Source organism: Galeopterus variegatus, unplaced genomic scaffold, assembly GCF_000696425.1.
Source record: "Galeopterus variegatus unplaced genomic scaffold, G_variegatus-3.0.2 Scaffold1730, whole genome shotgun sequence".
Lineage (NCBI taxonomy): Eukaryota > Metazoa > Chordata > Mammalia > Dermoptera > Cynocephalidae > Galeopterus > Galeopterus variegatus.
The window spans coordinates 340,836-363,904 of NW_007727841.1; the positions used below are offsets into that span (position 1 = coordinate 340,836).

General features: G+C 35.2%; 1 protein-coding gene across 1 annotated transcript; it reads right to left on the reverse strand.

Annotated features, from left to right (window-relative positions):
- Positions 1 to 8,851: 8,851 nt before the first annotated feature.
- Positions 8,852 to 17,588, reverse strand: LOC103595263 (transcription initiation factor TFIID subunit 2-like; the record flags this gene model as incomplete). The annotated part of the gene is made up of 5 exons (XM_008578623.1): positions 8,852 to 9,576; positions 13,471 to 13,593; positions 15,089 to 15,194; positions 15,849 to 16,004; positions 17,287 to 17,588. Coding segments are annotated over 5 exons (950 nt in total), but the record flags the coding sequence as incomplete, so codon positions are not given.
- Between the last annotated feature and the right edge of the window lie 5,481 nt (positions 17,589 to 23,069).

Consider the following 23,069-nt stretch of genomic DNA (forward strand, 5'->3'; position numbering starts at 1 on the left):
ACACACACACACACACACACACACACACACACACACACACACACACACACACACAAATGAAACAATAAACAAATATCAGGTCCCATCACGTTATAAAGTAAATTCAATTAAAATGTCACAATCTTTATAAATGTAGAGGTAAAAAGACTTCTAGTGAAATAGTAAATCAAAAAGAAAATGTTGCAGTATAAGCAGAAAATATGTTTGCAAAAACCATTAAGAAAAAATTTATTTTGTCACAGAAGCAACCAAGACATTTTTCTTAAGAAAATTAGACAAAGCAACTTCGATGAACTTTCATTTTCATCCTTTCATTTATTATCTCCTTCTGGCGCTGTATCCCACATAATAAAGATCTGTATCCCTCTAAGATTTCAGTTCTGCTGAGCAGCAGTCTTGCTGGTATCTTGTCCTAAGGTCTGCATTCCTTTGCAAAGACGGAGGTGGAGAAACAATGGTAAGGCAGCAAGGCAAGAATATAAAGACAAAAATTTAGGGTAGGGCTGAGCAGCAGTCTTGCTGGTATCTTGTCCTAAGGTCTGCATTCCTTTGCAAAGACGGAGGCGGAGAAACAATGGTAAGGCAGCAAGGCAAGAATATAAAGACAAAAATTTAGGGTAGTGACTTCTAAAGTAGGATGCCCATATACTACAAGAAACATGCAAGAGATGTAGGGAGACAATATTAGAACCTCTGCTTATATTTATTTATCTAAATCGACACTGAGGTTCTCACTTGAATCTTGTGTCGGATGCTATGTGAGGTATTTTACAGCATAAGGGCTTGGTGGCAGTGGTGCCCCCCATTTCTGTATTTTGCATACTGCATTTATATGTGTCCAGTTAAATGGACTTACGGATTGTATTATCTGATTTTAACTAAACACCACAAAATAGACAACTGTCTTTCAAAAATTCCTACAAAGAAATACTGGATTGAAGACAATAGCAATCATTCAAGCACAACCAAACAACTGAAAAAAAGCTAAACTAAAGCTCTTCTCACAGCATGAGATCTTCTAATGACACATTAAAAGATAAAAACATAATGACCAATTATCTAAGTCAGTGTTGCCCAACATAACTGACTGTGATGATGGAAATGTTCTAGATTGGCTCTGTCCAACATAGTAGCCACTAAACGCATATGGTTATTGAACACTTTAACTACAGCTAAGTGCAACTGAGGAGCTAAATTTTTATCTTTTAAATATAATTTAATTTGAATTTAAACAGCCACATGTGGCTAGTGGTTACCATACTGGACAGTGTAAATCTAAGAGACAAATAGAGACAGGGTCTTGGGTTTGAATCCAAGTGCTATCCCATGCAAGCTATGTGATCTTTGGCTTCACTTTCCTGTACCTCAATTTCTTCATCATAACCATAGTACCATTCTCATAGGGTTGTTATTAAAATTAAATTAGTTAATGCATAAAAAGTATTTCAAATATTACATAGTACATAGTAAGTTTTTATTATTTCCTAATCAGATCTAAGATAAAAGCAAAAACATTTATTAAAATAATTTGAAATATGGACTGACAAACTCTAACCTTGAACTAAGATTATATTGGGCCTTAATATATCAAGTTAGTATGAAGCCATCAAAAGCTGCAGGACATTTACAAATAAGTTACTTCATCTTTATCCTATCTTACATACACTTTATAATGAACATGCTCTATTAGTATATGCTATACATAAATAAGTATACATACATTAGATATGCATACTCAATTAAAAAAAATAATAAATGGAATGAACAACCAAAAATGTTTAGAGATCACTGGGCTAAATCAAGGGAAGTAAGTTTGTTTCAGCAAGAAATAGTGTTGGATGGAAAGGCATTCAATTACTGTATTTAAGTTACGTAGGTAGATACTGAGTTAAAAAAAAAAAGTGCTTGCACATGGAACATCAGTTGCTCAGAAACTTTAATTATGTGTCATTTCCTTAAACAGTAAAGATTTTTAAAAGTCTGATTACTAAGTGACAATAAAATTTCTAGAATTGGTTGAAAAAAAACTATACTTTGGTGATAAAAATAGTACAAACAATATAGTATCAGGGTAACGTTAAAAATTTTATCAATCTAGGTAGACTTTAAGTCAAAACTGTAAAAAGAAACAAAGGAAATTATATAATAATAAAGGGGTCAATTCATCAACAGGATAAATAACAACTGTAAAAATATATGTAACCCATATCAGAGCACCTAAATATATACAAATACTAAAGGATCTGAAGGGAGAGATTGCAGTACAAAAATAGTAGGGGTAGAGGTAAGAAATGGGGGAGGGGATGGGGAAGGGGAGTAGGGAGAAATTGGTTAATGGACACAAGGAATGATTACATTTCATAATGATGAACATACTAATTATCCTGATTTGATCATCACATTGTTCACAGGTACAGATATTCAACTCTGTACCCCACAAATATGTATAATCAATTATGTTTCAATAAAATAAATAAATAAAAATAATAGTAGAGGACTTCGATACCCTACTTTCAACAACCAACTGATCATCCAGACAAAAAAATAAAAAGAAAACATTGGACTTGAACAACACTTTAGACCAAATGAACCTAGGAGACATACAGACCATTATATACAATAGCAACAAAATGTTCTTCTCAAGCACACACAGAACATTTTCCAGAATAAATCATGCTAGGGTACAAAACAAGCCTTAGCAAATTTTAAAAGACTGAAATCATATCAAGTATCTTTCTGACCACAATGGTATGAAACTAGAAATGATAACAAGGAATTTCAGAAAATTGACCTGTTAGTTGTTCAGGAGCATACAAATGGAAATTAAACAACATGCTCCTGAACAACTAATGAGTCAATACAAAAAACAAAAGGGAAGTTAAAAATATCTGGTGACACATGAAAATGGAAACAAACCATATCAAAACAATATAGTGAAAGCAGTTTAAGAGGGAAGTCTACAGCAATACGTGCCATCAAAAAAGTAGAATGAACTCAAACTACTTAACATTACTCTGGGCCGACCCCATGGCTCACTCAGGAGAGTGCAGCGCTGGGAGCGCAGCGGTGCTGGTAGCGCCGAGGCCGCAGGTTCGGATCCTATATAGGGATGGCTGGTGTGCTCACTGACTGAGCGCAGTGCAGGCGACACCAAGCCAAGGGTTATGTTTCCCTTACCAGTCGCAAAAAAACAAACAACAACAACAAAAAAAACCATTAATCCTCAAGTAGAACAAACTAAGCCCAAAGTTAGCAGAAGAAAGAAAATAATAAAGATCAGAGCAGAAATAAATTAGAGACTAGAAAAACACTACAAAAATTTAACAAAACTAAGAGTTATTTTTTTTAAAAGATAAACTAAATCAGCAAACCTTTAGCTAGACTAAGAAAAAAACAGAAGACTTAAATAAATAAAATCAGAGATGAAAGAGGAGACATTAACAACTGATACCACAGAAATACAAAGGACAAAAGAGACTACTATGAACAATTATATGCCAACAAATCAGACTGAAGAAATAGATAAATTACTAGACACATACAACCTACCAAGACTAAATCACGAAGAAACAGAAAATCTGAACTGACCAATGAGCAGAGATTGAATCAGTAATAAAAAGTCTCTCATCAAAGAAAAGCCCAGGATCTGATGCCTTCACTCCTGCATTCTACCAAACATTTAAAGAAGAATAAATACCAATCCTTCTCAAACTCTTCCAAAAAAAATCAAAGTGGATGGAATACTTCCAAACTTTTTACAAGGTGAGCATTACCCTGATACCAAAGCCAGGTAAGAATACTGCAAGATGACAGACAACTGGATAAGGAAAATGTGGTATATATTTACCATAGAATACTACTCTGCCATAAAAAAGAATGAAATTCTCCCATTTGCAACAAAATGGATGAGTGTGGAGAAACTTAGGTTGAGTGAAATAAGCAAAGCACAGAGGGATAAATACTGCATGTACTCATTCATAAGTTGAGTGAAATAAGCAAAGCAAGCAAAGCACAGAGGGATAAATACTGCATGTACTCATTCATAAGTGGGAGCTAAGAGAGAAAGAAGGAAAGAAAAAAAGACCACAGTGGTGTGTTGGACTTCCAGAAGGAGAGAGCATACCTAGGGATACAAAGTAGAGTGGTGGAAAGGAGTATAGGGAGGGAGGTTGAGGATAATTGGGTGGGGGACACAGTGTATAATCACAATTCGTAGTAATGGACATGCTGCCAATATGGATCTGGCCATCACAACTTGGGCTTGAGTGGTAACAATCATCTTTGTATCTAATGAATATTCATAACCAATAAAAAAATGTACTATGCAAAAAAATAAACATCTGATTATACATCATCAAAGAAAAAGAATACTGCAAAGAAAATTACAGCCCTATATTGTTGATGAACATAGACGCAAAAATTCTCCACAAAATAACAGCAAACTGAATTCAACAACATATTAAAATAATTATCCACTATGATCAAATAGGATTTATCCCGGTGCAAGAATAGTTCAACATACACAAATCAATAAATGTGATACACTACATTAACAGAATGAAGGAAAAAAAACACATAATCATCTCAATAGATGCAGAATAAGCATTTGACAAAATTCAACATCCTTTCATGATTAAAAACTCTCACCAAATTTGGTATAGAAGGAATATACCTCAAAACAATAAAGGCCATGTATGAGAAGCCACAGATAACATTATACTCAACAGTGAAAAATCAAAAGCCTTTCTTCTAAGATCTGAAACAAGACAAGGATGCCTACTCTCACCACCACTTCTATTCAACATAGTTCTGGAAGTCCTTGATAGAGCAATTAGGCAAGAGAAAGAAATAAAAGGCATCCAAATTAAAAAGGAAGAAGTGAAACTGTCACTGTTTGCTGATAACATGATTTTATATACAGAAAACCCTAAAGATGACACCAAAAACTGTTAGAACTAATAAATGAATAAAGTTGCAGGGTACAAAATCAGCACACAAAAATCAGTAGCATTTTTATACACTAACAACAAACTATCCAAAAAAGAAATCAAGAAATCATTTACAGATATGATTTTCAAAGAAAACCAAAGAAATGAATTTAAAATGTTGCAAATAATGAGAATTTAGTAAGGTAGCAAAGCACAAAGTTAGCATAAAAGAATAACCTTATAATGAAAAAAGACACCATTTATAGCATATTGAACAAAAAGATAAATTACCTTATAGTGAATTTTAAAGAAACCTATAACAATAGACAGTGATATTGACATCCCTAATAGGAATAATCAATAACAGGACTATCAGTTCTAAGTTACCTCCTATTTAATACACAATCAATACAAGCTAAAAAAAACAATTTTAAAGCTATAACAATTTTGATTTGATATTTATACAGAAAAATAGACCCACAAAAAGGCAAAATTATAGAAATGGAAAACCAATCAGTGGTAGTCAGGTACTGTGTGAAGGGAAAGTTGACTACAAAGGGGAAGCATGAGGGAATTCCGGAGCTGTAGTGGTAGATATACAACTCCAAAAACTTGTCAAACCCATAGAAATGTATACCACAAGAAGTGAATTTTACTGTATATAAATTTTAAAAATAAATCAAAGAGAAAAAGAAAATAAACCAAGAAGATGCAAAACATTCTGGAAATGAAAAGTAATAAGGGGAGACTAGTTCTACCCTACAAAAACATAGTGTTTAAAAATAATCTATATGGATCTGGCCATCACATCTTAGGCATGAGTGGTGACATTTTGCTTTGTACTCCATGAATATTCATAACCAATAAAAAAATAAATAAAAAATAAAATAAAATAATCTGAACAGTGTGGTACTGGCAGATGAGTAGACAGATCCATAAAACCAGCTACAAAGTCCAAAAATGGACCCAAATATACAAAGACATTTAGCATATAACATTTGAAATCTAGAGAAAAGACAATTTTAATACATGGTGTTGAGCAGCATTCTGTGAAAAAAAATATTTTATCTTCTTTCCTTTTATCAAATTAAATTCCAACAGATTCTAGTTGGATGAAAGATATAACCTGAAACATAAAATTTTAAAAACACTAGAAAAAAATGGGAGAATTTTTATAATCATGGAATACAGTAGACTTTATTACAATGAAAAAATATAGAAGCCATAAAAAATAAACTATAAATACAAAAATAAAAAAAAATTGCTGCACATATGTATCATATGCTACAATTTAAGAAAGCCACAAACATACTGTTTAAATAAAATATATATAAATATAGACTAGCTCTGAAAAGATACATATAATACTGTCAACAAAGCTTACCTTTGGAGAAGGAAACTGGGAGACTTACACTGGAACTCTGTATTGTTTGTGTATCATTGATATAGAAGGTGCTCAGTTTCCCTGGGCTTGGGTTTCCCGACACACCCCTGGGTTTCCAGCCACTCCCTGAGGTCTCCCGCCCCTCCTCTGGAGGAAAGTTACTGTTGCAAGTTAGACCTATTTTCAGCAACAGCACAGGGAAAATGATACCACAAGCAGATGGCTTATGCAAATCCAGTGGCTGGGCATGTTCAATAGAGAGCACAGAATATTCTTGAACATGCCTGGTGCATGTGATAGGGTCTGACCAATGAAAATGCTCCAGGAAGAGACCAACTAAGCATGTGCAAGACTAAATATTACATAACTGGGAGCCACCCCCTCAACTGAATATTCATTCAACAACTATAAAAGCCAAATCCCAGCAGAGGGCAGGGTTGTTGCTCACTTTCCTGGAGGGAACCCACACTTCACTGCCTGGCATATGTATACTTTATTTTGTATCAAATTTACTTTCAGCAGGCTCATTCTCTTGAGCCAGCCTGCACTTTGTACTAAACTTTAAGTATGTTTTTGCTTTTGTGTGAGACTTGAGGTCTGTATTGAACTTACTTTTGTGTTAGACTTGGCATGGGCCCTGCTAGGTCTCTGAAGCATGTTGCACTCTCTCTGCGGAACCTGTATTTCTTATCTATTTTATTAAACTTATGCTCACTGTCTACTATGACTCTGCCCTTGAATTCTTTCTTGTGGTGGAGTCACAAACCTGGTAAGAGGACTGGGTGGGTTCAAGCCAACTATCAAGCCCCCCCCACCCCGACCCTAAATCCGACATCATCATTACCTGCATTGTCTCTCCCTATCAGTGTAAATAATCAACAGTTCACCATAAAAAATGTTTCTCACAACATCTACTATAAACATCCAATTCAGAAATGATGTACATAGGCCGAACCCATGGCGCACTCGGGAGAGTGCGGCACTGGGAGCGCAGCGACGCTCCCGCCATGGGTTCAGATCCTATATAGGAATGGCCGGTGCGCTCACTGGCTGAGCATGGTGTGGGCGACACCACACCAAGGTTCAGATCCTATATAGGAATGGCCGGTGCGCTCCCTGGCTGAGCACGGTGTGGGCGACACCACACCAAGGTTCAGATCCTATATAGGAATGGCCGGTGCGCTCCCTGGCTGAGCACGGTGTGGGCGACACCACACCAAGGGTTGCAATCCCCTTACCGGTCACGTAAAAGACAAAAAAAAAAAAAAAAGAAAAGAAAAGAAATGATGTACATAACATATAGTACCTAGTGCAATGCTTTCAAAGATAGTAATTCTATATATGGTATCACTGTACGCTTTAACACAAAAGATCTCATTTTCCAAAATTATTTCAGTTGGCTACTATTCAATTAACTGGAATCATTAAATAACTGTCATTTAGATCCTTCAACATCTGAACACATTCTCTTTTGCACTTAACACCCCAGCCAACTGTACTGCTTTCTAATTCTTGAACATGCCCTTGCTTTCCTCCATACCTTTGATGATACTTTTTCTTCTGCTGAGGGAATTTTACTCCATCTCTGCCTACTGAAATCATTCTTCCTATGGGTCCAGCACAAATCCCATATATTTGCAAAGCTCTTTGCAAAGTACGTGGGCAGGTATATTATATACACACACACAAAGAAAAGTAACAAAAGATATAAAGGCAGAATGATCAATTTAAAAAGTTATTTATTAAACAAGTTAAACAAAACAAAGTATATTTAAAAGACTAACATTATATGGGTCCCTTTTGATATATCTATTCTGGGAACAAGTATTTTATCAAGCTTTCTGATGAGGGAAATGGAAAATAATCGAACAGATATGAAAAACATTCTTAAACAATCAACTCAGAAATAAAAATAAAAACAATAATAGAAACTGTTAAACTATAAAACCAAAATGTTTATATGTTTTTAAATGTTTCTGGTATACTCACATGAAGGCCAAATTGTCTATGTCCAAGTTAACAAACAATATATAAACTCACCTATTTAAGATATTGTACTTTGTGCTGTACAGAAATAATGTTAGAAAGAATATGTGTTGGGTGTGTAAATTTTCTACATTAGCAGAACAAATTTTACACATAAACATATTGACTTATACTTAATAGAAAACAAAACAACTTATAATTTAAATATCTTGATTTGAGAACAATTGTGGATTTCATAGTTCTGCTAAATTCAAACACCATAATCACCAAAGGTACTATCAAAAGATAGTTATTCGAATTTTTTTTTAAAAAGAACTGCTTCCAAAAAAAAAAAAAAAAAAAAAGAACTGCTTCCAAAAATTTCACTATTTTATTGCAAAAGAAAACATATTCTGAGGAGGGAGGGAGGTTTCGGTGATGGGACACAATAATCAACTACATTGTATATTGACAAAATAAAAATAATTAAAAAAAAAAAAGAAAACATATTCTTTGTTCATAAATTCTGATGCTTAGTTTCTATGGTTAACACAAAAAAAACAGTGCAATAGGAAAGAATCCTATAGAAAAGTCTGTCTTTTCAGTAGTTCCAAATGGTGTTATACAATATTTCACTGGAAATAGTGGTTGCACCACAGATTTGGCAGTTGCTTCTGTTTAAAACATAACTTTGCCCCATTACATCCATCAAAGGCTTTCAAACATAATTGACTTTGGCAGTACACATGGAGACCATGATGTGAATGGGGACTGCCAGTGGATATGAGGGCTTTTATGAAAAGAAGTTTGTTCTGTGTGTGTGTTTTAAGGAGGAAATGGGATGGAATAGTTTATCCAGAATTATGAAACACATTTTTCTAATGTTTAGAACTTAAATGGATTCTGAATTTCTATGAGAGAGGCAAATCTTCTTCCCATCTCTCCCACCCCCACTTTTAATAGTCTTCATAGAGGACAAAGCTTTAATTATATACATTCTTCTGGATAAGAAAGGAAAGGTCTCTTTGTCCCCTTCTCAATCTGAAAGAGAAGGAGAACGAATAGACCTGCCACTGGCAGGGCTGGAGAAAGTGAAAGGTTCCTTGTCCTTTTCTTTACTGTCATGTTTATGCTTGTGTTTATGCTTATGCTTGTGCTTTTTCTTCTTTTTCTTGTGCTCATGGTGATGGTGGTGATGGTGGTCACTGTGTTTAGAGGATGTAGATTCCTTGGTAAACACTGAGAGTGGAGCCGTTGCCACTGGAAGCATACCCATCTCCAAAGGTGACTGTTCTTTACCTTCAAGATTAAAAACACTGAAATGAATTCCTGTTGATAATAAGGAAAGTCAAACTACAGTAAGAGGAAGCTGATGACAGTATGAAGAGAGGGATTCCTGTTTATCATTTCCATTAAGAATAGGAGAAGTATCTAAATAAAACATCTAATTAGTTACACACAGAGTGTTTAGCACTGTGGCCAGGAAACTGAATATTTTAGTTCCTTACAGTCTATACAGATAATAACATATACTAATGTGTTACCAAATCATCTTTTAAAAATTAATATAAGTATTATGAAGAAACAATGATGATTACATGTGTGTAATACAGTTAAGACCTACATTGGTCAATGAAAACACAACTCCTTCAACTACAGTTCTGCCCCGAGGTATTGTGAGGGAAAATGGCAATATTTTATTTATGCCATCTGGAGAAACACTTATATACACATAAACATGATATCCTAGGTGCTGGTAATGATATTAGTGAAAAGCCAACATTCTTATACTTTCTTAAAACAATTTTAAAAAGTGAACTCTTTAAGAGGATTCAATATACACAGCTGAAGAAACCCAGAAAAGGTGGGGAGTTTATAAATGTCTCTATATAAAGACAAGAATGGTGTCAATAAAAAGAAAGAAACTGAGAATCAGGAGACCCATGCTCTAGACTAGGTTGTCCTATAAGCCTTTAGCATGTACCTTATCTCTCTCAGCCTAGGCCATCAACTAAAAATCTAGATTGAATATCTTTGAAGATTCTCTTCAGTTCCAGCATTCTATCAGTTTAGGAATCCCTAATACCAGTTTTCACACTCTAGTGCTTAAAATTTCCTTCATCCACCAGATGAAGAAACAATTCTCTCAATATTACTATAGGTTAATAGTACTATATTACATGCAGTTGACTAAGTAAAAGACAGATTCATCTCAGATCCCCTCCCTTCCAGATCTAATTGGTCAACAAATCTTGTAGATCCTCGCCTACAATTATCTTTTAAATCTATCCCATACCACAATCCTGTCTGCAACTTTATTAATTCAGACCACCTCACCTTATCTGGAGCAGTACCATGTTGTAGATCCTCGCCTACAATTATCTTTTAAATCTATCCCATACCACAATCCTGTCTGCAACTGTATTAATTCAGACCACCTCACCTTATCTGGAGCAGTACCATGTAGTCTCCTATTAACTGGTTCCTCTGCCTGAAGTGTCTTGCAATCTAATCCATACTTTAACATTTGCACAGCAATGTTCTCAGAACACCAGGGGCAATTTTGCCCCCAAGGGGGTTATTTGGGCAATTACTGCGGTGAGAGTGAGGGGAGGAAATGTTACTAGCACTCTGTGGGTAGAAGCCAGAGATGCTGCCAAACATCCAACAATGCACAGGACAGCACCCCACAACAAAGAATTATCATGCCTAAAATGTCAATAGTGTCCCGGTGGGGAAACCCTGCTACACAGTGATCTTCCTAAAAACAAAGCTGAAAATGTTACCTGCTTAAAAACTCAGTAGATTTTACTGCAGAATGAAAGCCAAACTCCTTGGATTTCAGTGTAGCAGTTTCTGAAAATATATATTTTTAATCCAAACTAACTCAAGAAACCAGATTTTTCACTAAAATAGACTTCAGTGCAGCCATTTTTCAATCTTTTAAAAAAGTAATTTCTCAGCACTAATTTTGATCCAAACCAGCCTCCTAACCATGGTTTTCACCAATAGACATCACCACATAAGTTTTCTCCAAATTACACTGCAGCACTAATTTTACTAACAGTGCACAATCTATCCTGAAATTACCTTTTCAGCTTTATCATGCACTCTTTTTTTATGCACTGTTTTTATACTCTTTCATAACAGTGTGTATTTGTAAATGCTATTCCCTATGCTTAGAATGCCCTTCTCTTATTTCTTGTCTCACTCTCACAGTCATTTAACCAACATCAGAAACTAAATGGGAACTGGAGAAAACAGTGATGAACTGAACAGATCTCAGCCCTCCCCAATCCCTCCAGGAGCTTACAAACTAGCAAGAAAGAAAGAAATTGAGTAAGTACACCTGAGTAATAAAAAGACAAAACATAAAGGGAAAAAGAAGCACAGCAGGGGACTTAAGCTAGTTGGGGGCAGGGAAGGGAGAATCAGAGAAGCCCTCATGCCCTCATCAGATGTACCCCTGGACTTCCCAGCCTCCAAAACTGTAAGAAATAAATTTCATTTTCTTATGAATTCTGTTTTCAGCAACAGAAAATGAATACAATTGGTTAACAGATAACAAAAGTACAGCTAGATAGGAGGACTATTATTTAGTGTTGTATTGTATACTTTCAATTAGCTTGAAAAGAGGATTTTGAATGTTCCCGACACAAAGAAATGATAAATGTTTAAGGTAATGGGAAAGAAAAATCGGTGATTGCTAGGGTTTTAGGGAAGGAGGGAGGGCAGGTGGAGGGGAAGGATGAATAGGTGAAGCAGAGGTTATTTAGCACAGTGAAACTATTCTGTGTGATACTGTAATGGTGAATACATGACATTACACATCGGCAAAACACATAGAACTGCATAACAAAAAGATGGAACCCTAATGTAAAACTGAGTTAATAATAATATCTCGGTATTGGTTCATAATTGTGACAAATATGCCATACTAATGTAACATGTTAAATAATAAGAGAAAATGTGTATTGTGTGGGGAGAGTATGGAAATTATCTGTACTTTCTGCTCGATTTCTCTATAAATCTAAAACTGCTGTAAAATCTATTACGAAGAAAAAATTTTTTTAATAAGTATACTGTTAGTAAAGCAAAATTACACAAAAACCAAAACCAAAAGAAAATAAAATTGGCAAGGCCCAAGAAATGTCAAAATTCACTCATCAGATTAAGTGCTAACGTCTCCAGCTGATTTCCTTCTAAAACACTTTTTGTGTGTACCTATTACAATAAATGTATAGAGTGCACAAAGAACTATAAGCAACCAACAGTCTGGGGTCTCAACACCAAAATATTGCTTTTTCTGGAAGTCTCCTATTAATCACAGCTGATCCCTAAGCTCCGTGAATCAATAAATAGTACTCTTTTGTTTATATCAGACAAAAACACAGTTTACATAAACAAAATCCATCAGTTGGAACATAACCAAAAGTTCATAGATTTTAAAGTCTGACTAATGAGTTTTGGAAAAACTATTCTTCAAAAGTGATCTTGCTTATGTATCTTGTTTTTCACTCCCTGTTCCTTCACAACTTGAAGACTGATTCTTTGTTTCACGGTAGTTTATCAACATCGAATGTTTACTCTTTTTTGGATTATAATCTTCTCTTTGTAAGCAACAAAAGGAGGGAATAAGCAGCAGACAGTGTAACACAGAATAGGTAACAAACACATCTGAATTAAATTACCTTTGATAAACTTAAGCCCAATTAGTATGAAATAATTTATAAGACATAATATGTTAAAGTCTTCTAGGTACAGCATCAAGTAGTCATGAATGAATCATCAATCATAAACATGCGGGGAGACAGAAATAAGTGGTGGATTTTTGTATTTTATAAAGGTATAAAGGTAGACTTGGTGGTTTCTACTAAAGTTAGCATTTGTCATATAATAATCTTAGAAAGTGCACTGCAAGGAAAAAGCAAAATGTTAATATAATGTGTATCTTCAAACGGCATAATGAGGTATAATTATTTTCTCATCTATTTTTCTATTTCCAAGTTTTCTATATGAGTTCATCACATTTCAAATTTTTAAAAGTCTAATTTAAAATATATAATATAGTCAATGTACTGCAAGAAAAACAAGTCCTAAGATCTATATAAGTACTTTTTAAGATGATAAAGTAACTCTATTAAAGTTTACAGATTTGTTCTTGAGCAAAAATAAATAAATAAATAATTGTACCTGGTCCCTTCCGTGCAAGTTCCATACTCCACTGGGGTTTTGTGGTGGGTGTGCCATCACAGCCGGATGAATGCTGAGGTATTAAAGCAGACCGGGAGCTAGCTGGCCGATATTTAGAGAGCCCTAAAATGCCAAAAGAGAAGGAAAAGAGGGATTTATTTCTTTGTTTTCGAAAAGAAGAAAAAAGCCTGACAGGTTTTCATAAGTCAGTCTTAAAACCAAATTCAACCACAATAAAATTCTAATAATAAAAATAATACTATTTTAAAACTACTAAAGATCCCATTTAACTTAATCCTTTGTCATGATTCCTATACGCTGAGAACAGTAAGTTCTGAGAACAATACACATTTGAGAAAGACAATAAGCTTGAATAACTTACTGAACTTTTATAAATTAGACCCAATATCTGGGGTAGGAACTATTTCATATTTTTTATTTATGTGGAACTTTGCATATAGTAAAGTTTGCCCATTCCCCCCAAAATTTGCTAATAAATTCCATTATAAAATATACTCAACAAGTAGATCAAAATAATTTAGTCATTACAGGAGACATTTAAAACAAGAAATGGTTTAATGGTATAAAGTGAATAGCACTGGAGTAGGAATCCAGATTGATTCCAGACTTATCAACAAATTAGAAATACATCCTGGGCAAGATACTTCATCTCTTTGTGTCTTAATTCCTTCACTTGTCACACAGAAAAGTCCTAAAATTTGGGTCTAATCCTTAGTTGGCCATTGTTTGGTTATGTCATCTAGGGCAAGTCATTTAACATCGCTCTGCTAAGTGCATTTAAATGTACAAAATAGATAAATAACTGTTAAGATCTCTTACAATTATAAAAGCCAAAGAATTCATGACCTATCTATCAGTTTTCAAATATAATTTAGGCTCATATTCTACCTAAAGCCAGTACTCAAATTCTATCAGCTCATCTTAGATGACTAGGCAGTGAAAAATAATTTAGGTCTCATGAATAAAAACAAAAGAAAAAGCCAAATAAACAAAAAGCAAACCAAGGTGAGTAACAGCAACTTAGTGCAAATGTAAAATGTTAAAAACAAAAAAGAAGAAAACTCACTCAAATGTACAGATTATAAAAGACAACCAACATGGGGTATGAACAGAATCTCAAACAAAAAGAAATGGAAACAGTACCCAGAAAAAAAAAGAAAAGAAAAAGTAAAATAGAGAAAGTAATGGTATAAGCAGCATTAACTTCAGAAAAAAATAAAAATAAAAATTCTTAAATGTAACTGTGGTTACATTATTAAAAAGAAACCAGATCTAATATTTTATTTTGAAGTTAAGTCTACCACACACAAAAAAGAAATTAAAGCTATTAAAAGGAATCTGATGAGTGGATTTTTAAAAAACTAATTCACAAGTATGCCAAATATTTAAAAGGGACAGAAATAAAATAAAAAATCAAAAGAAACATTTTCAAAATTTTTTTTTGCCAATATATGTTATAAGCTGATACAATCTAATATTTTATACTGGCTACTTTTAGGCTTTATAGCTGTTCATTTGAAAATAAAGCAACACACCTTAGAATAGTGATATGTGAACTCTTTCCATCTCCCCAGTGATTGCAGTACACCAGTCTTACCTGGAGTTGATGGCCTTTCAAGCATGTTCAAATGATGGGAAATGAAGGCCTGGCTATCATGAACAGTGTCCATATCAATCTCCTCCTCATCTTGAGAATTTGAAAACTAAAACACACACACACAAAACGAAGGAATAAAAGAACCATTACATCAGTTTACACTTGGATCTTAGCTCTTAGGAAAAGTAGTAGAGAGGCCATAGAATATACCCCCATATAATCTTAAAAGAAAAAGTAGTCTCTTTTCCTCAAAAGGCAGGCATTAAGAAAACACACACACACAAAACGAAGGAATAAAAGAACCATTACATCAGTTTACACTTGGATCTTATCTCTTAGGAAAAGTAGTAGAGAGGCCATAGAATATACCCCCATATAATCTTAAAAGAAAAAGTAGTCTCTTTTCCTCAAAAGGCAGGCATTAAGAGAAAGAAAAGATTATGTGGTCCAGCTCCAAAGGAAGCTGAAAAGAAATTACTGGAAATGTAACAGCAACTAAAATCTATTCCTATGTGTGGTAAGAAGTAGTAAGCTATGGTGGAATGTGCACACATAGTTCCTCCCCCAAATAGAGAAGAAGTATGTGATAATAGAAGTTAAATATTAGTTGGACTGTTTTAGAAGGACATTTGGGTTCTTTTATGATTCAGTCTGTCCCATGTGTTGCTGCTAAGGAAAAGACCATCACAAGTATTCAAAAAGATTTACAAGAAGGTCAATATCCTACACTGTTAATACAGGTTTAACCTGTATTTCTTACTCTGATTTTGAGTTTGACTTTACTGCTATCCTCATTCTTCTCCAGTATTTGACCAGGTTCTAGTGGGGACCCCAGTGGTGTATCAGCCTTCCTCTTCACTCCCTGCTGATGAGCTGATATATTACATGATGCTTCCTTGGCAAGGTGATCATCTTCCTGCGGCAATATTCAAGATCAAAATTAGATTTCTGAAGACAAGTAACTCATATTATAGCTGAAAACTAATAGGTATAGCAACCATGCAGATTAGAGCATGCCCAGTGGCTAAAGTTATCAGCAATGGGCTTAAAATAAATTTAACCTTATCGTGTCTGCTGGTCTTTTCTGGGGGAAAAGGGAGGTACTAAAGTGAACTTTTAGAGCTTTCCCAAAAGAAGATGTCTTTTGGTGTCATTTTCTCCTCTTATCCTGAAGTGTGAATTATAAACATATTCATTTTCAGATTTCTAAATATTCAGATCTGAAAGAGCTCTTTAAAGAGACTCTTTTTTCTATGGAAAGATTTGTCTCACTTCTTCATAATCCAAACTCTAGGACATATTTTAAATTTACAACAAATAAGTACGATCATATTTCAAATAAATTAGGTGAGTAAGTAAATTTAAAATGACTATTACTAACTAACACAGAGAGAATCTTAGTTTTAAAGTGTCAAAACACCAGTAGGGAATTGCCAGGCAAGTAATCTGGTCTAAATATTGGTGAAAAATGAAGCTTACTTAAAGTACTGGAGACATTTTGTTATTATCAATAAGAAAATCATTTCTGGAAAACTTTCTTTAAATTACAGTAAAATGATTAATACGTATCTTGTAAGTCTTTCTAAAAAAGTCTGGTAATTTTACAATACATAGCTAGAAATAAAAGTTTTTCTAAAGACAAACAAGCGCATATGTATAAATTTTAAAAATGTAATGCATAGCTTCCTCTCAAATCGGCAGATTATTCATCTACCTTTCATTCATTATTTTATTTTTTTCATTCAATAAGCATTTGCCAGGCATTTATCATATGTTTAGAACTGTGCTAGGTATACACAGAGTAATAATCTAAAAAGACAGACTCCGCTGTGTTCAAACAGCTTGCCAATAACACATATGGACAAGATAGGTTAATATACAATACGTTAAATATTCATTTCTATTTTCTGCTAATCAGAGAAAAAAATTTTATGCTCAAGTACAAAAAAAAATCATTATGTCATCACAAAATGGGTAAGTGGACGGGCAGCACATCATTTGTTATGTGCAGTTACCTAGCTGTCGATAGCATTTTATAAATTGTATAGTGCTAAACAAACGTCAGCCAGCAGGCTGTAAAATGGCACAAGAAACTGTGTTAGTGATTATAAAATTCGCCAGTTTACAGGAAGCAATTCTCTTCTTTAGATAGCTCTATATAATAAAACCACATTTTCTGTAATACATGTGATTCTTACAGGGTTCTGAAATCCAACTAGCTGTGCATGACTGCTTGGATTACTTGCAGCTTCTTGGTTGCCTGCTACAGCCTCTGGAATTATGGTAGGATTCAACACAGCTTTTTTCTCCTTTAGGTTAAGAACCAACCCAAGCTCTGGCAAGGGTAAACAGGAAGGTCTACTGAGGCCAAAAAGTGTAAAGTACAAGTCCACAGCACCACACCGTAACCTCCAGTCATGTGAAGTACCTAAGAAGTAAAAAATAAAGAAGTAAAAGTCACTCTGTGCATTTATCCATACATTTTTAACTGTTCTAAAACCTGTACGCAGGGAATTATATACTTGGAAAAATTTTATTATCACATCTCTCTTCTTACAAAATGAATACTAAACATCAACTAAAAATCTAATATTCCCAAAATAGTACTTTTTCTGTCTTTAAATTTTCCTTTTAATTATTCTTTCTCAGTAATTATTTTACACTCATTAATTCTCTGTTCATCTTGTCTGATTCTCTTCATTAATAGCCTTCTAGGAAGACAGCACTCTGCAAGCCTTCATGCACCCTACCACTGAAACAAAATCTTCTATCTCTAGAACTTTTAAAGCACTTACAGGTTTTAAACATGTTAAGAAACCAAACAACTGCTTGAAATAAAACAATTTTAAACTTGGATTTATTGTAGAGGATGAAAGTATTTTGATAACACCTTTGTATTTATGTTGTTGTACTATTTACTTTTTTTTAAGTAACAGAACTAAGCAAACCACAGGGATGCTAACATGTACCTGATCATAAGACTGCCTGGGTAGAAATTCAGTTTAAATTAGATGAGAGACTAGAAGCAAATTCTTTTGCTTTTCAAGGTCTAGTTCTTTTATCCCCAAAATAAGAGTTTTAGTCTCAGATCATAACTTACCCCACAAAAACAACAGACTAGAAGACAATGATACCAGAGTTCTTCCTCACTTTTCTTTTCTACCCAATATAGCTCCAGGTAGACACTGTCATTAAATGGAACTGACAAACAAGATGAAACATGTCATCCAGGGTTAGACAATCTCCATCATTTCTAGTCAGAATTTAAAATGATCTGGAGAACTTAAAAAAATGAATAGAAGAATATGGAAATTCTTCTGGATAAAAAAAGCCTATAAATATTTAATTTTGACTAAGAACTGCGGTTTCAAAAGAGTACTATAATGTTTAAAAAGGAGAAACAAAAAGGAAAAGAGGTGCTACAGCAAACTGTGGACATAAATATTAAACTCTGTGGTTTTCAACAACAAATACTGGAATACGTAAATAAACTGTAATCTAGTATGATTCTGATGAGATTTACTCTAACAGATAAGTAACGATTACATTAATTATATGTAAAGGAAATCTAAAATGGGAGAAATTACAAGCATACCTCATTTTATTGCACTTTGCTTTATTATGCTTCACAGATAATGCTTTTTTTTTTTTTTTTTTTTTTTTTTTTAAACAAAGTGAAGGTTTGCAGCAACCCTGCCTGGAGCAAGTCTGTGGGTGTCATTTTTGCAACAGCATATGCTCGCTTCATGTCTTTGTGTAACACTTTGGTAATTCTCTCAATATTTCACACTTTTTCATTGTTAATATATCTGTTATGTTGATCTATGATCAGTGCTCTTTGATGTTACATTGTAATTGTTTTGGAGAACCATAAACCACACCCATATAAGACCATGAACTTAATTGATCAATGTTGTATGTGTTCTGCTTCACCAACCAGTAGCACCCCCCCACTCCCAACAATACTGAAATTAGGCCAATTAATAACCCTACAATGCCCTCTTAAGTATTCAGTGAGAGGGAGAGTCACATGTTGCTCACTTTAAATCAAAAGCTGGAAATGATTTAAGCTTAGTGAGGAAGGCATGTCAAAAGCCGAAGCAAGCTAAAAGCTAGGCCTCTTGCACCAAACAGTTAGCCAAGTTGTAAAAGCAAAGGAAAAGTTTTTGAAGGAAAAAGTGCTACTCCAGTGAACATCTGCATGATAAGAAAGCAAAACAGTCTTTTTGCTGATATGGAGAAAGTTTTAGTGGTCTGGATAAAAGATCAAAACAGATACAACATTCCCTTAAGCCAAAACCTAATCCAGAGCAAGGCCCTACCTCTATTCAATTCTATAAAGGCCAAGAGAGATAAGGAAGCAGCTAGAGAAAAGTCTAAAACTAGCAGAGGTTGGTTCATTATGTTTAAGGAAAGAAGCCATCTCCATAATATAAAAGGTCAAGGTGAAGCAGGAAGTGCTAATGTAGAAGCTGCAGCAAGTTATCCATAAGATCTGGCTAAGATCATTGATAAAGGTGGCTACACTAACAGATTTTTAATGTAGGTAGAACAGTCTTATATTACAAGAAGATGCCAACTAAGACTTACATAGCTAGGGAGGAGAAGTCAATGTCTGTCATCAAAGCTTGCAAGGCTGACTCTCTTGTTAGGAGCTAATGCAGGTGGTGATCTGAAGCTGAAGCTGATGTTCATTTGCCATTCTGAAAATCCTAGTGCCCTTAAGAATTATGCTAAGTCTACTCTGCCTGTGCTGTAGAAATGGAACAACAAAGTCTGAATGACAGCACATCTGTTTAAAGCAAGGTTTACTAAATATGTTAAGCCTACTGTTGAGACCTACTGGTCAGAAAAAAGTATCAATACTGTTCATTGACAATGTACCTGGTCAACCAAAACCTCTGAGAGAGATGCACAAGATTAGTGTTGTTTTCATGCCTGCTCACCCGATGTCCATTTTCTGTAGTCCATGAATCAAGAAGTAATTTAGACTTTCAAGTCTTACTATTTTTGAAATACATTTCATAAGGCTTTAGCTGCCATTCCTCTAAGGGATCTGGGCAAAGTAAATTCAAAACCTTCTAGAAAGGATCCATCATCCTAGATGCCATTAAGAACATTTGTGATTCATGGGAGGAGGTCAAAATATAAACATTAACAGGAGTTTGGAAGAAGTTGATTCCAACCCTCATGTATGACTTTGAAGAGTTCAGTTCAGGACTTCAGTGGAGGAAGGAACTTCAGGTGTGGGGGATACAGCAAGAGAACTAGAATTCGAAGTGGAGCCTGAAGAGGTGAATTGCTGTAATCTCATGAATGAAACCCTAATGGATGAGGAGTTGCTTCTTATGGATGAGCAAAGAAGTTTCTTGAGATGAAAATCAACTCCTGGTGAAGAAGCTATGAACATTGTTGAAATGACAAACTTAGAAAATTACATAAACTTGGTTGATGAAACAGTGGCAGGGTTTGAGAGAAATGACTCCAATTTTGAAAGTTCCACTGTGGGTAAAATGCTATCAAACAGCATCAGATTCCACAGGGAAATTTTTCATGAAAGGAAGAATCAATCAAAGCAGCAAACTTCATTACTGTCTTATTTTAAGAAACTGCCACAGCCACCCCAACCTTCAGCAACCACCACCCTAATAAGTCAGCAGCCATCAACATACAGACAAGACCCTCTACCAGCAAAAGATTATAGCTCACTGAAGACTCAGATGATCACTGGCATTTTTAAGCAATAAAGTATTTTTTATCATAGCTTGCCAGGAGTAGGGAAAAAAATTTTTAAAAAAAATTTTTTTTAAGTATTTTAATTAAACATTGTTTTTTTAGACATAATGCTACACTGCATACTTAATAGACGACTGTACAGTATAGGCATAACTTTTACATAGAGAAATCAAAAAATTCATGTGACTCACTTTATTGAGATATTTGCTTTATTGCCATGGTCTGGAATCAAACCAGCAATATCTCCAAGGTATGCTTGTATAATTTTACTGAGTTCATACTAGACTGGTCACTGTGCTAGGCACTTTGCATTCTACATTGCCATGAAACAGCTCACACCATTCCTATTTGAAACATTTTCAGTTTCTCTATCGTGTTATGAGATAACAGACATATGACATTGTTAGAAGCAGGATAAAGAGGCAAGAGCTCTTGATGAAGATCAGGGTTTTACTTTATAAAAACTACAGACAAACTAGAAGTGGAAAGAACAGTGCACAGTGAAAGTAAGTATTTTAAACTGGAAAATCATTTTCCTTCTTTGGAATATGCATATATGGACACTATGGCGGCTTGGCATAGCTTTATTTTTTGTAGGCATTCATTATTCTCTTCTTCAAAGCATTTTACATATGAGGGTACTTCAAAAAACATACAGAAAAATAGAATTAAAAGATAATACAAATCTTTCCATGAACTTTTTAAAGTACCCTCATATGTAAAGGTTCCATAAAGGGCAGGTTATCAGATTCCCAGGAATTTTGTTAGTGAAGGCTGGAGGGACTCAATTCTCTGAGGGAAGCGAAGGAATCCTACCAGGGGTGAGCAATAAAGAGTCTGACAACTCAGAGCGGCTGCCCCTGTATCTATCTGTATCCATGGGTGCAGCAAGAAAAGGAATGAAGCTTAGGCATTTTTTCAGTAAGAAAACCTAGAATGGTTTGGGGTACGTTTACTGTTTGGGAGAAAACTAAACCTTGAAGATCAACATTGCCTTATCATGTGTGCTGCCAATAACCATCCTAAACCTTCATATGCTGTAGATAACACTGAAATGAGTCATGCAATTGTAAATTCCTTAAACATTTTTTTGTTGTTTTTAAAAGTCAGTTTAAGGATGATTAGGCAGCACAGTGACTGCTGCTAAATACACCAAACTCCTAGAATATGATTTTTGTAACTTTTTGTTTCTATGTGGGCTTTTTGGTTTTGGAAGACCTTCAGTTTGGATGGAGGAATGAACAGCACTGTTTTGTTCCCAAAGGAAGTTCCTGATAGTGGTCCCCCCCGCCCAAATGAACTTGTATTGAAATTGGGGGCTAAGAGGGAGCTAAAAAATGAACAGCAGTGCTTCTGTTAAAATTATCGGAGAGAAAAAAAAGTCAGAAGTAAAAATCCGAACTTCATTGTATTTCAAAATCATGAAATAAAACCTTGAGATGGTTGTCACATTATTATACTCCTCTCCCCCATCACTTAAATGGCAAGGAATGATCACATATATGATAAAATGACAGTCGTCACTATTCTCTCCTCTCAGGTAAAATGCTGTTCATCCTGTCTTCATAAGGAGTTACACTTTGGGACCAACCCTGGTTACCTGAATCAGAACAACAACATTCAAGAAGAAAGTAGAAAATCCAGTACTGATAGTTTCTATTCAAAGCAGAAAGTGCCTTAAGATAAGCCCCCCAAAATAACAAATCTACAAAAAAAAAAAAATCATCTCTTCATTTCCTGAGGTAATTGCTATTTAAAATGTTTAAGTCAGGGATTCCAAGATGGCGACGGGTCTGGAGTGGCCGTGCCAGGAGACAGCGCGATCCTGAGAGCAGTGCGCTGTGATACCAGAGTATTAATTGCATTTCCAAGAGCAACAAAAGGTGAATAATTCTTTCAACAACGATCCTACATCGACAAACAAGCAGCAGCAGGTTCGAGGTTTTGGGGCCGACACAGAAGAGGACTCCTGAGAGCACCCAAGCCCTGCTGCGGGAACGAACGAGCAGCCCAGACAACAAAGGCCAAGAAAGCCAGCAGAAACGGCACAGAAACAGAGTGAAACGCGCCGGACCTCTGCGAGCTCTGTGAGTCACCCCCAGCCCAGCCCCACTTGCGGGGCGAAGCCTGGCTGCTCCCCGCCCGCCTGGCTCCCGCCTACCACACCAGGCTAGGTGCCCACACCAGAGCTGCCTCCATTTTCTCGGGTGGGGGCGGAGACGGCCGGCTTAGTGAGGGCAGGCCA